Raw genomic sequence first — 16,057 nt, 5'->3', positions numbered from 1 at the left:
CCTTTCCGGTTCCCAGTCGTCGTTAGCACCGTTAGCTTCTAGCCTTCCGGTTCCCAGTCGTCGTTAGCACCGTTAGCTTCTAGCCTTCCGGTTCCCAGTCGTCGTTATCACCGTTAGCTTCTAGCCTTCCGGTTCCCAGTCGTCGTTATCACCGTTAGCTTCTAGCCTTCCGGTTCCCAGTCGTCGTTAGCACCGTTAGCTTCTAGCCTTCCGGTTCCCAGTCGTCGTTAGCACCGTTAGCTTCTAGCCTTCCAGTTCCCAGTCGTCGTTAGCACCGTTAATAGATACTCAGTTTACTGTTATCATCGTATTCAGTCCAAAAAAGATGAATAAAGGCGCTGGAATAAACGTAGTACTTTTCATTTGCAACTATAAAAGTCTCTTCTGTTTGTTTTAAATCTTGTTTTTAACATACGACTGCTGTGACTGCAGATAACTCTAATACAGCTAGTTTATTAATCTGTCTTTGTGACGCAGCTATGAGTTTAACAACGTGTTTGTTTTCTTACAGTAAATACTACGAGAGGGAGGCTCTGATGCACGACTCCGTCTTCGGCCCCATCTTGGCCGCCCTGCTGGGTGAGTCCGCCACGCTGAGCTTTAGCAGCCCCAGAGGCCAGGAACCACATCTCTGTGTTCATGTTCAACCAACTATTGGAGCCCGAAAACTAAAAAATAACACCTTGATAATATTCTCGTCTGTGGCGCCAGAAGGGAAAGAACAAGGTTCGGGAGAAAATAACCACATAAGTAACTTAAGTTAAAGTGAAATGAGGAAACCTGGTCTTTATACTTCCTGGTTCATGATGAGGTGGAGAACATCTACTTCTTTTGGGGGGGGATATTTACAAATTATCTGAGAATTATCAGTTATCTGGGAAGGAAGACACACAAACCCAAAATGTTCCTCAAAGTCTTTTCTTTATGGTTTGAATTTTGCACTAAGGTCAGCTGAGAGGTCAGCCGTGGACAGACAGACACACACACACACACACACACACACATACACACACACACACACACACACACACACACACACACACACACACAGGAACCAGAAGAAGATGTCACAAACTCAGAGTCCATGCTGACTGAGGAGCTCACAAGCTGCAGTGAAAACACACTGAAGACACCTGGTGGACAAACAGGGAACAGCAGGGAAAGAAATGTCCACATGTTATACATAACTCCGATCCAATATGTGATTATTTCTTTTTTTTGGCACCCAAAAAGGTAATTGACCTGTGACCTTTGACCCTTAAACTTATTATTTCAACTTTGATACATTTATACAGTGTATGTAGTATTCACTCCATTTTATTGCAGGTTTTAATTACACCACTTCAAGCTCATCACCATTTTAAGTGTTGTTTCTACTAATCAGTCAAACCGGTAATATTGACCCATCACACACACACTAAATGTGGATTAAGCCACAGGTTAAAGTAGTCCCCAACAAATGCAATATTTTCATGTGAGTTGTTTATAGATTAAAGTGCATTTGTTGGTTTGAATTTGTTGACATTAAGAGGAATAAATAAATAATATCAGATTTCTTAAAGAGCAAAGATACAAACGAAGGATAAAAACTGAATTTTTAAGACAAGTCTCCTTAAAAAAAAAATCCATATGTAGGATTTGTGCAAAATTTGGCAAAAATCAGCCTTTTCATCATATTATGAAAGAGTGAATTCAAATGGTTCCCATTGAACCTGTGACTGTGTTCCCAGTGGGGCCCTGTGCTCTGGAATACACCAAACTCAAGACGTCGGATCACTTCTGGACCGACCCCTCGGCCAACGAGCTCGTTCAGCGCCACCGGATCCACGGCGCCCACCGGGGCCAGGACACCTCGGCCGGCCGGCGGCCCGCTCTCGGGGTGAGTGCGGAGGCCGGGTTTCGAGTTGCGTACGCAGCAGGCGTGGGCGTCTGGAGTTAGAGCCCAGCTTGTGTGGGATGAGCCGAGAAAGAACTTTTAAAGGGACGACTCTTCTCTTCCAGATCCGTAAGAGGCAGTCGAGCGGCAGCATGTCGGAGGACCGCTTCGCCGCATCGGCGAGGGAGTACGTGGAGTCTCTCCACCAGAACTCCAGGACGCACCTTCTCTACGGGAAGAACAACGTGCGGGTGCAGCCGGTACGACCGGAGCTCGACTACGAGCTCCCAGTTGGATTCCCCCAATAGTCCTTACAGAACAGACGCGTTGAACTCATCGATGCAACCGGAAGTAACGTTTTTGAGAAATGAACGTTCTTGAACAAGAGACTTTGGGGAGAAAAAGCTACATTTCTAACTTTAGTATTCAACATTATATTTTTAGATATTTTCTCCGGACCTTAAGAAGTGTAAAAGCCTACAGACATACAGCACAGACCGACACATGAACAGCAAATGATGGTTATTTGCGTCCATTATAGTGCTACACACACACATACGCGCACACACACACACACACACACACACACACACACACACACAGTATTTTGTATGTGTGATCTTTGAAATGAAAGCTGTCTGTAAGGAGCTCTGAGCTGCCAAGTAGCTGCAACACGTTTGTTCCTGGAAAACTTGTAATGAGCACAACGCCCGGCCTTTGACTGACACTCGTGGCTGAGTGCACATGCAGATGAATCCAGTGCATGCCACTGAGCACGCTAACAAAGTGCACGTTAAAAAACGAGCACACTAACAACGAGCACGCTAACGACGAGCACGTTAACAACGAGCACACTAACAACGAGCACGCTAACGACGAGCACGTTAACAACGAGCACACTAACAACGAGCACGCTAACGACGAGCACGTTAACAACAAGCACGCTAACGACGAGCACGTTAAAAAACGAGCGCGCTAACGACGAGCACGTTAAAAAACAAGCACGTTAACAACGAGCACGCTAACGACGAGCACGTTAAAAAACGAGCACGCTAACGACGAGCACGTTAAAAAACGAGCACGCTAACGACGGGCACGTTAAAAAACGAGCACGTTAACAACGAGCACGTTAACAACGAGCACGCTAACGACGAGCACGTTAAAAAACGAGCATGTTAACAACGAGCACGCTAACGACGAGCACGTTAAAAAACGAGCACGCTAACGACCAGCACGCTAACGACCAGCACGCTAACAAAGTGCACATTAACGACGAGCACGTTAACAACGAGCACGCTAACGACGAGCACGCTAACGACGACCACGCTAACGACGTGCACGTTAACAACGAGCACGCTAACGACGAGCACGCTAACGACAGAATAATAAAAAAAATACATAATATTTTTCTCAAACAATTTAACACTTTTGAAAGTTTATTTTATTCAAGAACAAAAACCAAATAAGAAAACATTTGTGAAAAAAATATTAATGTAGCATAATTGTATTGTAGTCAATTTTTTTTTTAACTTAAACTTTTAATGTTGTTTATTCGGCAACAAATATTTAAGAAAAATACTTTGAGAAATAGTTAATAGTAAATCTGCAAATCTCACAGCATTTGTTTTTTTTCCATCTTCTTCTCCTTCATTCTTCCTTCTTCTTCTTCTCCTTCCTTCTTTCTTCTTCTTCTTCTCCTTCCTTCTTTCTTCTTTGTTCTTCTTCTTCTTCTTTCTTCTTCTTCTTCTTCTTCATTCCTCCTTCTTCTTTTTCTTCTTCTTCTTCTTCTTCATTCTTCTTCTTCTCCTTCCTTCTTTCTTCTTTCTTCTTCTTTCTTCTTTCTTCTTCTTCTTCTTCTTCTTCTTCTTCTTCTTCTCCTTCCTTCTTTCTTCTTCTTCTTCTTCTTCTTCTTCTTCATTCTTCTTCTTCTACTTCTTCTCCTTCCTTCTTTCTTCTTCTTCTTCTTCTTCTTCTTCTTCTTCTTCTTTCTTCTTCTTCTACTTCTTCTCCTTCCTTCTTTATTCTTCTTCTTCTTCTTCTTCTTCCTCCTCCTCCTCCTCTCTCTTCCGTCTCCGGCAGAAGAAGGACATGGAGGTGTTGCGGGGCTACTTGTCGCTCCACCAGGCCGGTGATAACCTGACCCTGAAGTGGACGCCCAACCAGCTCATCAACGGCACGCTGGGCGACTGTGACCTGGAGAAGAGGTGGCAAAACACACCCAATATGGATTCATAGATAATGTATTGATGTGATCTAAAGAACATTTATTGGCACATTCGATGACTCCTCTGAAGCCTCATTTGACCCCTTTGCTTTACCCCCAGGTTAGAATTGGTTTACAATTTATTTTCAAACAGGTATTTTTTATTATTCGACATGACAATTCAACTATTCTCATAGTATACTGATTTAAATTTACCATTTCTTAATTTTTTAGAGGTTAAAATAGGTTTACAATATTTATTAAATTAAAAGCAGGTATTGTTAATTATTCGACATGAAGATTCAACTATTATAATAGTAATTTAAATTAAACATTTAGAATAGGTTTACATATTTATTTATTCATTATTTACATACAGGTGTTTTTATTATTTGACATGAAGCTTCAATTATTATAAAAGTATAGTTATTTTATTTTTATTTCTTTATTTCTATCTATTTTAAACATTTTAATTTAAATGTTCAATATATTTGAATTTATTTCTATATATTTTATATTTTATTTTAATTTAGAATTTTACATTTTTATTGTTTCTTTTGTTTTTTTACCAGGATTTATTGTTTCACATTCGATTTTCTAAAATTATATCTTTTTTATGTATATTCAAAGCATATTTTTCACTGCTTAAAAGCTTCAGTTTCCTATAATAACCGCGTCTGTGCGTCTCTGTCAGTATCTACTGGGACTACGCTCTGACTGTCCCTCTGCGCCAGATCGTCTGTATCCACTGTCACCAACGCCGTGAGTACGACCGCTGCTTTCCCACAATGCCTCACACTGCATCCATCACCGTCAATGAAGAGCATTCTGTCGTATTGATTTAAAGTGTATATTTCCAGTTTATGTAGATCATTCACCTTTTTATATGCTCTCCTTTAGATCCTTCCATTACAATTTTGAGATCAATAACTTGGTATCTTTTCCTATCTCGCCCTTGTTGTTGTTTTTTTTCTTCCAGCTGATTGTGGCGGCACACTGGTGCTGGTCAGTCAGGATGGAATCCAGCGGCCGCCTCTCCACTTCCCCCCCGGTGGTCACCTGCTGGCGTTCCTCTCCTGCCTGGAAACGGGCCTTTTACCGCGGGGTCAGCTGGAGCCCCCCCTCTGGTCCCAGAAAGGCAAGGTGAGTCAAAGTGTAGTCGTGTCCTCGGCAAAGAAATGACAAATTTAACAACATTGCAAATATCATTTATAAATGATAAAATATAAAAAGTGGGGGACCCATAACGGATCCCTGGGGTGCTCCAAGTCTTTTTTCCTCGTAGCTTTTCTGCCAACCTCATATCGCATAATTCTCCAATGTTATCAATAATAGCTGTGAGCTAGTATCAGTGAGCTATAGTTTCCCTTGAAGCTGTGAAATGCGACACATGCAAAACTTCGTGAAGAGTCCTCCTTCCTATTCGGCGATCCAAAATGTCTGTCCGCGGAACCTTTTTTTTCCAACTTGAATCCGTTTGTTTGTGGTTTCTCAAGGGGAAAGTGTTCCCGAAACTGAGGAAGAGGAGCAGCAACGCCCGGCTCCTCGACCAGGACGGGAACGGCGAGGAGCAGACGGCCGCCGACTACGTGTTTCGCATCGTGTACCCCGGTTACCGCCAGGACGCCAGTAAGTGACCCCAACCGCGCTGTCGAAGCGAAAACGTCACCGAGCCTCCTGAACAAAAAAATGAGAACCGTTCCGCTTGACGTGTTTTTGCAAAAAAGTTGCGGGTGCAAGTGTGCCGTCTCCCTCCCCCCACCCCCCCACAATGCTCCTCCCAAAAGGCCCCCCCAGGGTGACACTGTTCTAACTGTGTTCTTTGTCGTCCCACTGGTGCAAGCAGTCACCATAAACTACCACCACGCCACGGGCAGCCGTGCTCCGTCGCTGGACGACGACGAGGAAGAGGAAGATAGGCTCCATGCTATGATCTCAATGATCTGCTCGCGGAACCTCACAGACCCTAATGTCATGAAAGGTTTTTATCACCTTAACACACCCCCCTGCTCCTGAGACTCCCAACCCCCCCCCTGCTTCAGACGTCCCTCCCTGCATCCTTCCCATCATGCCAACTCTCTCTCTTTCTCCCCCCTCCCAACCCCCCCAGCTTTGTCTGCCTGTGTGTGTGTGTGTGTGTGTGTGTGTGTGTGTGTGTGTGTGTGTGTGCGTGTGTGTGCGCTTCCTGAGGCTGAAGCCCAACAGTGTGGAGAGGGCATGGGGTTTGCCGGCGTTCAGGGTTGCTCAACACGAAGTTGTCTCAACGTTGGAGGGTCTTCAGCCTCTGCGGCGTGACGTTTCTCGTGTGTGAACCGAGTGAAGTTACGAGAGGGGTTTGACTCAAATCCTCTGCGTTTGATTGGACCGCAGAGTTTAGCGCAATCCGGAGCCGCAGAGGACGCCTCCCTCACCTGTTGTTGGATCAGGAGGACGAGGGAGAGTGAAGCCGATACTCAAGTGTCTTAAAGCTACATTCTCTCTCCTGACCACCAGGGGGCGACTCCTCTGGTTGTATAGAAGTCTATGCTTCATGTGTTAAAGCTGCATTCTCTCTCCTGACCACCAGGGGGCGACTCCTCTGGTTGTATAGAAGTCTATGCTTCATGTCTTAAAGCTGCATTCTCTCTCCCGACCACCAGGGGGCGACTCCTCTGGTTGTATAGAAGTCTATGCTTCATGTGTTAAAGCTGCATTCTCTCTACTGACCATCAGGGGGCGACTCCTCTGGTTGTATAGAAGTCTATGCTTCATGTGTTAAAGCTGCATTCTCTCTCCTGACCACCAGGGGGCGACTCCTCTGGTTGTATAGAAGTCTATGCTTCATGTGTTAAAGCTGCATTCTCTCTCCTGACCACCAGGGGGCGACTCCTCTGGTTGTATAGAAGTCTATATAAATGACTCCTCTCTTGATTTATTCCCTCAGTAAACATTGTAAACATTAGTTTTTGGTCTCAATCTCTAGTTTCAAGTCTTCTTCAATACAGAATGATGTTCATTTAGTAAATTATGGTCATTTAGAGTCAAACAGACCATAAAGCAGGGGATGCTTTAGGGGCGGGGCTACAAGGTTTTTACCAAATCCGCATACGCCGTTTCTAAGTCACTCCTCCGCATTCCAAATATGGTCACTTCCTGTTCACTGGTTGCAAAAATACAAGATGGCGACGGCGAAATCGTCGAGTTTGAAGCTTCAAAACTCCCACAAGGGACCAGCTCCACTTCTGGCACTCGGCCTGCGGTCGAGCTCGAGGAGCTCTTGAAACACTTTTGGGTTTCTGCTGGACAAGAATCGCTTTGAGAATTTGCTTTAATAGATTTTTTTTGGTTGGCACTTTTTTTTCTTTCTTTTTGATCCTTTCATTTCTCACTTGCAACATGCTTGACGGTTTCTTTGCATGGGGAACATGCACCCATTTGATTTATTTGAACAACTCTGTGTTTCTACGTATTCGTGATGGTTGTTTTGGTTCCTCCTCCTCCTCCGTTGTTCCTCCTGTTTGTGCAGTCGTTTGCTGCAATGCTGTTCACTGTAATTCTTCACTAACCTCGCCACCCCCTCCCCCTCCTCCCCCCCCACTCCCCCCTCTCATTACGGTCCTGTGGGGTTCCGCAGTAGTAGAGACGTGGAGCGTTTGTGGCCCCCCCCAAAATAAACCCCGTTGTTGATCACGTCTAGTCCTAAAGTAAAGAGGGGGGAGGTCAAATGTTGGTCTCGCTGCAGCAATTTTTCTGTTTGCTTATTTATTTATTTTCGTTCTTAATATATATATATAATTTTTTTTGGGGGGGGGGGGGTTATCGAACGACCAAAAGGCGCAGCTTCATATTTATGACAGGTCATCAGCTCCAACCTGAAGAATTAAGGTGAAGAGCATTTATGTAATGTTTAAGTGTGTTTATGATTTTTTTTTTTTTTTTTTTTTCTTCCCTTCTGTGTGTATATTTGTTTTTGTTGTTTATGAGATGATTTCTTGTTCTGGCTTTATGCATCCTGCATGCCCCCCCCCCCACACCCCCTCGCCTCCTTCACTTCCTCTCCTTCTTCCTCTGCTGCTGTCTCCTCTGCCTCCACCTCTGGATGAACTGAACCAGCATGGCTTCCTCCCAGGCAAACTGTTCCTGCTCCCTCAACTGCCCCCCCACCCCCCTCCCTCTCTCTCCTCCCCTCCTCCTTTTCCACTTTTGGTTTCCTCTCTGCGCTTGTTTTTTTTTCCAAACTCTCACATGAGTGTGTAAAAACTTTCATCCATCTCCTCATCTCTTGACGTCATGAATATATATATATTTATATATATATATATATTTACATATATATATATATATTTATATTTATATATATTTATATTTATATATATTTATATTTATATATATTTATATATATATATGTATATATATATATTTACATATCTATATATTTATATTTATATATATTTATATTTATATTTTTATATATATATATATATATACGATACATGGAAAGATGTATTTACGGTTGAGCTGAGGGGCCGATGTCATAATATGTAAGAGAGTCGTGTTCATTTAGTCTCAGAGCACTGAGACCCCCCTTCCCCCCCCCCCCCCCCCCCCCCTCCCACCACCACCCCCAACCCCCTCTCTCTGGCTTCAGACCACGGGGAGATGATGGAGATGCAGGGTTTCGGAGGCAGCCCGTCGCCGTGGCAACAGGCCGACGCGGCCGCCCAGGAGCCGCCGTGCCCGTCCTGCTCCACGGCCGGCGCCGCGTCGTTCGGCTTCCCGGCCGGCTGCACCTGCATCCACAACACATCGGACATCCACACGTACGTCCTTCTGCATTCAGAATGAATAATCAAAAAGCTTCCTAGCCGGTTAATAGTCGGTAACTTTGGAGTTATCGACGCTTCGTCACACATGATGTGTTCAGGTGCTGTCGGAAACATGACAACCTGACAGTAATGGCGTTTTTCTTTTTTAAAGATAACACTTTGTGATCCCACCGGAGGGTTTTAGGGTTCGGAGGGAATCAACTGTCACGACATCTTGATAGGAGTACGAATAATTTGTGAAAAAAACAAATCCGGTTAATTCTGGTAATTCTCATGGTACGTGATTGGACCCCTGAAAAGAAGGCGGGATTAGAGCTCAAAATACACAATTCTATTGGTTACATTTGGTTGGTACTAGCTGACGTAAACACGCTTCATATTTTGTTTCACAGGAAGAAACATTGATTAGATTTTGATCCAAGATATTAAGAAATAGGGCATTTTATTTTACATTTTTGTGCATATTTTTGGAAATAGGTGACTTTATATTTGATTGATCCCGACTTTAAACCTCGCCTTGGCTGCTGCATGGAGCCAGACGATCCCCGTAACCATGGAGTCCGTTATAAGGGTTGTGCATCTATCCAGGACAAAGAATCGCATTAAGGCAATAATGCGATAAGGAGTCTTTGTTTGTGCCTCAGCTTTCATCCATAGTGGAGCTTTTCTTCATTCAAACTATTTAAAGAAGTTTCTTTTCTTTCCTCCAGTATTCCTCTTAAGATGCTCTGCCAGAACATGAAGAGGCAGATTGTCTCCAGAGCCTTTTATGGATGTAAGTAAAGTATTCATACATTCATTTCATTTTTTTACATCATGATTGTGACATGAATTGTGTGTATTATATATATATATATATATATATATATATATATATGGCTTATACAAATATATAATATATATATATATATATATTATATATATATGGCTTATACAAATATATTTATCTATAATATATATAATATATATATATTTGTATATCTATAATATATCTATATAATATTTATATATGTATATATATAATATTTATATAAGTATATATATTTGTATATATATAATATATATTATATTTATATATATGTATATATATAATATTTATATATATAATATATATTTGTATGTATATATAATATATATATATATAATATATACATTTATAAATATATAATATTTATATATATGATATATTTATTTATTTATATGATATATATATATATATTTATATATTTATAAATATATATAAATATATATGATATATATATATATATATATTTATAAATATATATACATCATATATATTTGTATATGTGTTTAAAATGTTCCACCAGCAGAAAACAATAGCTATATGATATATATATATATATATATATATATATATATTTATAAATATATATAAATATATATGATATATATATATATATTTATAAATATATATATATATATATCATATATATTTGTATATGTGTTTAAAATGTTCCACCAGCAGAAAACAATAGCAACGTCTCCCTGCTGTCTTCCAGTTTAGAGCACAATTGATTTTAAAATAATATAACCATAACGTTCAGCTCAATGAAGCAGACAGCTTCCTGATGAAATAGTACGTTTGCAAACTGTAAATAATGAAGTAATAAACTGCTGGGTAACATAATGCATTTATAGTGCGTATTGAAATATTGTTTTTCAGAGGAGACCTGTTTTTAATTACGGCATCAGTCTGAAGAATTTATTATTTTATCAATAGTTAGTTAGTTTATTGAGCCCACCATAATTAGAAAAATACAGCTTTAGTTATTAAATGGAAGCAGGTTTACAAATATTCATACAATACTATCAGCACATAGATAGGTTTGCAAAACAAAATTGTTTGGTTTCAACATCTTTAGGCTGACATGCAACATAACTTAGAATGTATTATGCCTGTAAATAGGGATTTAAAGATTGTTTACATTCAGGCAGCAATCTCCGGTTCTGAAAAGTAAAGCCAAAGCTTCATGTGTTAAAGCTGCATTCTCTCTCCTGACCACCAGGGGGCGACTCCTCTGGTTGTATAGAAGTCCATGCTTCATGTGTTAAAGCTGCATTCTCTCTCCTGACCACCAGGGGGCGACTCCTCTGGTTGTATAGAAGTCCATGCTTCATGTGTTAAAGCTGCATTCTCTCTCCTGACCACCAGGGGGCGACTCCTCTGGTTGTATAGAAGTCCATGCTTCATGTGTTAAAGCTGCATTCTCTCTCCTGACCACCAGGGGGCGACTCCTCTGGTTGTATAGAAGTCCATGCTTCATGTGTTAAAGCTGCATTTCCTCTACTGACCACCAGGGGGCAACTCCTCTGGTTGTATAGAAGTCCATGCTTCATGTGTTAAAGCTGCATTCTCTCTCCTGACCACCAGGGAGCGACTCCTCTGGTTGTATAGAAGTCTATGCTTCATGTGTTAAAGCTGCATTCTCTCTCCTGACCACCAGGGGGCGACTCCTCTGGTTGTATAGAAGTCCATGCTTCATGTGTTAAAGCTGCATTCCCTCTACTGACCACCAGGGGGCAACTCCTCTGGTTGTATAGAAGTCTATGCTTCATGTGTTAAAGCTGCATTCTCTCTACTGACCACCAGGGGGCGACTCCTCTGGTTGTATAGAAGTCCATGCTTCATGTGTTAAAGCTGCATTCTCTCTCCTGACCACCAGGGGGCGACTCCTCTGGTTGTATAGAAGTCCATGCTTCATGTGTTAAAGCTGCATTCTCTCTCCTGACCACCAGGGGGCGACTCCTCTGGTTGTATAGAAGTCCATGCTTCATGTGTTAAAGCTGCATTCCCTCTACTGACCACCAGGGGGCAACTCCTCTGGTTGTATAGAAGTCCATGCTTCATGTGTTAAAGCTGCATTCTCTCTCCTGACCACCAGGGGGCGACTCCTCTGGTTGTATAGAAGTCTATGCTTCATGTGTTAAAGCTGCATTCTCACTCCTGACCACCAGGGGGCGACTCCTCTGGTTGTATAGAAGTCCATGCTTCATGTGTTAAAGCTGCATTCCCTCTACTGACCACCAGGGGGCAACTCCTCTGGTTGTATAGAAGTCTATGCTTCATGTGTTAAAGCTGCATTCTCTCTACTGACCACCAGGGGGCGACTCCTCTGGTTGTATAGAAGTCTATGCTTCATGTGTTAAAGCTGCATTCTCTCTCCTGACCACCAAGGGGTAACTCCTCTGGTTGTATAGAAGTCTATGCTTCATGTGTTAAAGCTGCATTCTCTCTCCTGACCACCAAGGGGTAACTCCTCTGGTTGTATAGAAGTCTATGCTTCATGTGTTAAAGCTGCATTCTCTCTCCTGACCACCAAGGGGTAACTCCTCTGGTTGTATAGAAGTCTATGCTTCATGTGTTAAAGCTGCATTCTCTCTACTGACCACCAGGGGGCGACTCCTCTGGTTGTATAGAAGTCTATGCTTCATGTGTTAAAGCTGCATTCTCTCTCCTGACCACCAGGGGGCGACTCCTCTGGTTGTATAGAAGTCTATATAAATGACTCTACTTCTCTTGATGTATTCCCTCAGTAAACATTGTAAACATTAGTATTTGGTCTCAATCTCTAGTTTCAAGTCTTCTTCAATACAGAATGATGTTCATTTAGTAAATTATGGTCATTTAGAGTCAAACAGACCTTAAAGCAGGGGACGCTTTAGGGGCGGGGCTACAAGGTGATTGACAGGCCGAAATGCCAACCTCATCCTGTGTGTGCATGTCTGTCCCATCAGGGCTGGCCTACTGCCGTCACCTGTCCACCGTGCGGACTCACCTGTCGGCGCTGGTCAACCACAGCATCGTGCCCCCGGACCGGCCCTGCGAGGCGTCCGGGGGCCTCAGCAAGGAGGTGTGGAGCAAGTACCAGAAAGACTGCAAGGTGGGTTTTTCTGTGCGGGCAAGGTCGTAGAGGCCAAATTAAATATAGATTAAATATAGATCGAGACAACAACAACTAACAGACGCCCCCTTCCCCCCCTCCCTCCTTTCTTCACCTGAATTATAAAAGACAGGAATCACCGCAGAAGTCATGAGTGAGTCATTGGTATCGATCGAACCCCGTAGATAAACCATTAAGCCTCTCTGCACAGTAATATTTCATCAAGTGAGATGAGCCTAAATCATTCTGTCCTCCACCTCATGCATAAAGGGGGCGTGTCCTCCTCTGCTGTGCGTTGCTGCGAGTCAGAAATCCGCCGCTCTGATGCAGATTTAATGAGTTTCAGTGTGCAGCGTGATAACATCGCAGCTATTAAAGCCGCCGCTGCGATCTTTTCATCGACTCCCACCTAAAAAAAGCGACTAATTTACACTTACATTCATATCTGTGCACTTAATCTCCTGCACTCATCTGTGACCCCCATGAACTCGTCTTCTCCCTCCATATTGATGCACTTCCTCTTTCGCTCACTCCTTCTTCCTGCCGTCACCTTTCTCGTCCATCTTGTTTCCCGTGCAGAACTACAAGGAGCTGGAGCTGCTGAGGCTGGTTTATTACGGCGGCGTGCAGCACGACATCAGGAAGGAGGTGTGGCCTTTCCTGCTGGGGCACTACAAGTTCGGCATGGGCAAAAAGGACATGAGCCAGGTGCGACTGAACGCCGTCTTCTTAGTACGAACAAAGCACACGTCTGATTTACAAAAACTACATTTTTTGTTTTTTTCCCCCGTGTGAAGATTGATGCGAAGATCAGCGAGCGCTACCAGCAGGTGATGCGTGAGTGGAAGGCCTGCGAGGTGATCGTCAAGCAGAGGGAGAAGGAGATGCAGTCGGCCATCTTCGCCAAGCTCTCGTCGGGCAGCAGCATCGACAGTCACGTCCTGCGACTCGTCCACAGAGACTCCACGCTCAGCAACGAGGTGAGCAGCGCCTCCATGCAGCGTGGCACACGCAATGTGGCACCCGCAGCGTGGCAACCGCAATATGGCACACGCAATGTGGCACACGCAATGTGGCACACGCAATGTGGCACCCGCAGCGTGGCGCCCGAAATGTGGCACCCGCAAAGCGGCACCAGCAGCGTGGCACCCGCAATATGGCATCTGCAATGTGGCACACGCAATGTGGCACCCGCAATGTGGCACACGCAATGTGGCACCCGCAGCGTGGCACCCGCAATATGGCATCTGCAATGTGGCACCCGCAGCGTGGCACCCGCAATATGGCATCTGCAATGTGGCACACGCAATGTGGCACACGCAATATAGCATCTGCAATGTGGCACACGCAATGTGGCACCCGCAGCGTGGCACCCGCAATATGGCATCTGCAATGTGGCACACGCAATGTGGCACCCGCAATGTGGCACACGCAATGTGGCACCCGCAGCGTGGCACCCGCAATATGGCATCTGCAATGTGGCACCCGCAGCGTGGCACCCGCAATATGGCATCTGCAATGTGGCACACGCAATGTGGCACACGCAATATAGCATCTGCAATGTGGCACACGCAATGTGGCACACGCAATGTGGCACCCGCAGCGTGGCACCCGCAATATGGCATCTGCAATGTGGCACACGCAATGTGGCACCCGCAATGTGGCATCTGCAATGTGGCACCCGCAACGCGGCACCCGCAATATGGCATCTGCAATGTGGCACCCGCAGCGTGGCACCCGCAACGTGGCACCAGCAGCGTGGCACCCGCAATATGGCATCTGCAATGTGGCACCCGCAATATGGCATCTGCAATGTGGCACCCGCAGCGTGGCATCCGCAACTACGTGTACATTATGTTTATTTGTGCGGTTTCAAACGCGTGGGAATAAATGTGAGTTATCGGAGTCACCAAGAAGGAAAATTAATGGCATCGTCGTGACAACCGGACAGTTTGAGAAGTCAGAAATCAAATCCATGTTATTGGGCGGTGAGATCCTCGAGATCAATATGCTGTGATTTACTGTGTGATCCCACGTCCCCCTCCTGCAGGTCTTCATGTCTGTGGATGAGCCGGATGAAGGGAGCCAGGAGACCCCCGGCGGAGAGGACGGCAACCCCTCCATGACCGCCCTTGTGCCCCCCGCTGCCCAGCCTCCGGAGGAGCGCCCCCTGGTGGAGTTCGACTCCCCCGACTCGGGTCTCCCCTCCTCCAGGAACTACTCGGTGACCTCTGCTCATTCCCAGATCCTGTCGAGCATCGACGACGGTCAGAGCACGGAGGAGGAAGGCGGGGGCGGCGGGGAGGAGGGCCGGACCTCGGGGGTGCTGGGGGGTTGCATGGGTCCTCTGACGGAGGACAGGCTGTGCAGTCAGCTGGACAAGCTGTTGACCAACGGGGCGGCCGCAGAGACCATGTCGCCGTCGCTCTCCTCGTACACGGTGTGTGTGTGTGTCGTGCTGCGCGAATGGGTCGATGCTTATTGGATGTGACCGTGAGAGTCACGCCTGCTAACGTCGCACCGCCATGTTTCCGTTGTGCAGATCGAGCTGCTGGACACGGTCGCCCTGAACCTGCACAGGATAGACAAAGACGTGCAGCGCTGCGACCGCAACTATTACTACTTCACACCGGCCAACCTGGAGAAACTACGCAACATCATGTGCAGGTGTTTAGAGAAGTAGACCCTTTAATTAACACTGCTAAAGTTTGATATATATTTATTTATATATGTGTATTTATATATATATTCATGGGTGTATTTATATATGTATATATATATATATATGTATATTTATATATACATTATGTGTGCATTTATCTATGTATATTTATTTATGTATATGTATTTATTTATATATATTTATTTATATATACATATGTATTTATGTATATATTTATTTATATATATGTGTATTTATATATGTATATATATATATGTATATTTATATATACATTATGTGTGCATTTATATATGTATATTTATTTATTTATGTATTTATTTATTTATATATATTTATTTATATATACATATGTATATATTTATTTATATGTATGTATTTATATATACATATATAAATACGTATATATATATATGTATTTATTTATATATATATGTATTTATTTATATATATATATGTATTTATTTATATATATATATGTATATGTATTTATTTATATATATATATATATGTATTTATTTATATATATATGTATTTATTTATATATATATATATGTATTTATATATATATATATGTATTTATTTATATAT

At 43.4% G+C, this 16,057-nt stretch overlaps 1 protein-coding gene across 1 annotated transcript in view; it reads left to right on the top strand.

Moving 5' to 3' along the window:
- sgsm2 (small G protein signaling modulator 2) overlaps positions 1-16,057 on the top strand; it is a 53,686-nt gene that overhangs the window by 33,375 nt on the left and 4,254 nt on the right. The window contains exons 5-18 of the mRNA XM_034548284.1: positions 512-579; positions 1,731-1,879; positions 2,002-2,136; positions 3,956-4,080; positions 4,774-4,841; positions 5,059-5,222; positions 5,576-5,708; positions 8,707-8,878; positions 9,595-9,659; positions 12,641-12,786; positions 13,366-13,494; positions 13,584-13,766; positions 14,837-15,226; positions 15,329-15,453. Of these exons, the coding sequence (XP_034404175.1) occupies positions 512-579; positions 1,731-1,879; positions 2,002-2,136; positions 3,956-4,080; positions 4,774-4,841; positions 5,059-5,222; positions 5,576-5,708; positions 8,707-8,878; positions 9,595-9,659; positions 12,641-12,786; positions 13,366-13,494; positions 13,584-13,766; positions 14,837-15,226; positions 15,329-15,453 (2,052 nt within the window). The remainder of the gene's footprint in view (positions 1-511; positions 580-1,730; positions 1,880-2,001; positions 2,137-3,955; positions 4,081-4,773; positions 4,842-5,058; positions 5,223-5,575; positions 5,709-8,706; positions 8,879-9,594; positions 9,660-12,640; positions 12,787-13,365; positions 13,495-13,583; positions 13,767-14,836; positions 15,227-15,328; positions 15,454-16,057) is intronic.

This window comes from Cyclopterus lumpus, chromosome 13 (genome assembly GCF_009769545.1).
Source record: "Cyclopterus lumpus isolate fCycLum1 chromosome 13, fCycLum1.pri, whole genome shotgun sequence".
NCBI lineage: Eukaryota > Metazoa > Chordata > Actinopteri > Perciformes > Cyclopteridae > Cyclopterus > Cyclopterus lumpus.
Note: the sequence above shows the minus strand (reverse complement) of the source record. Positions and strands in the feature narration are given on the sequence as shown.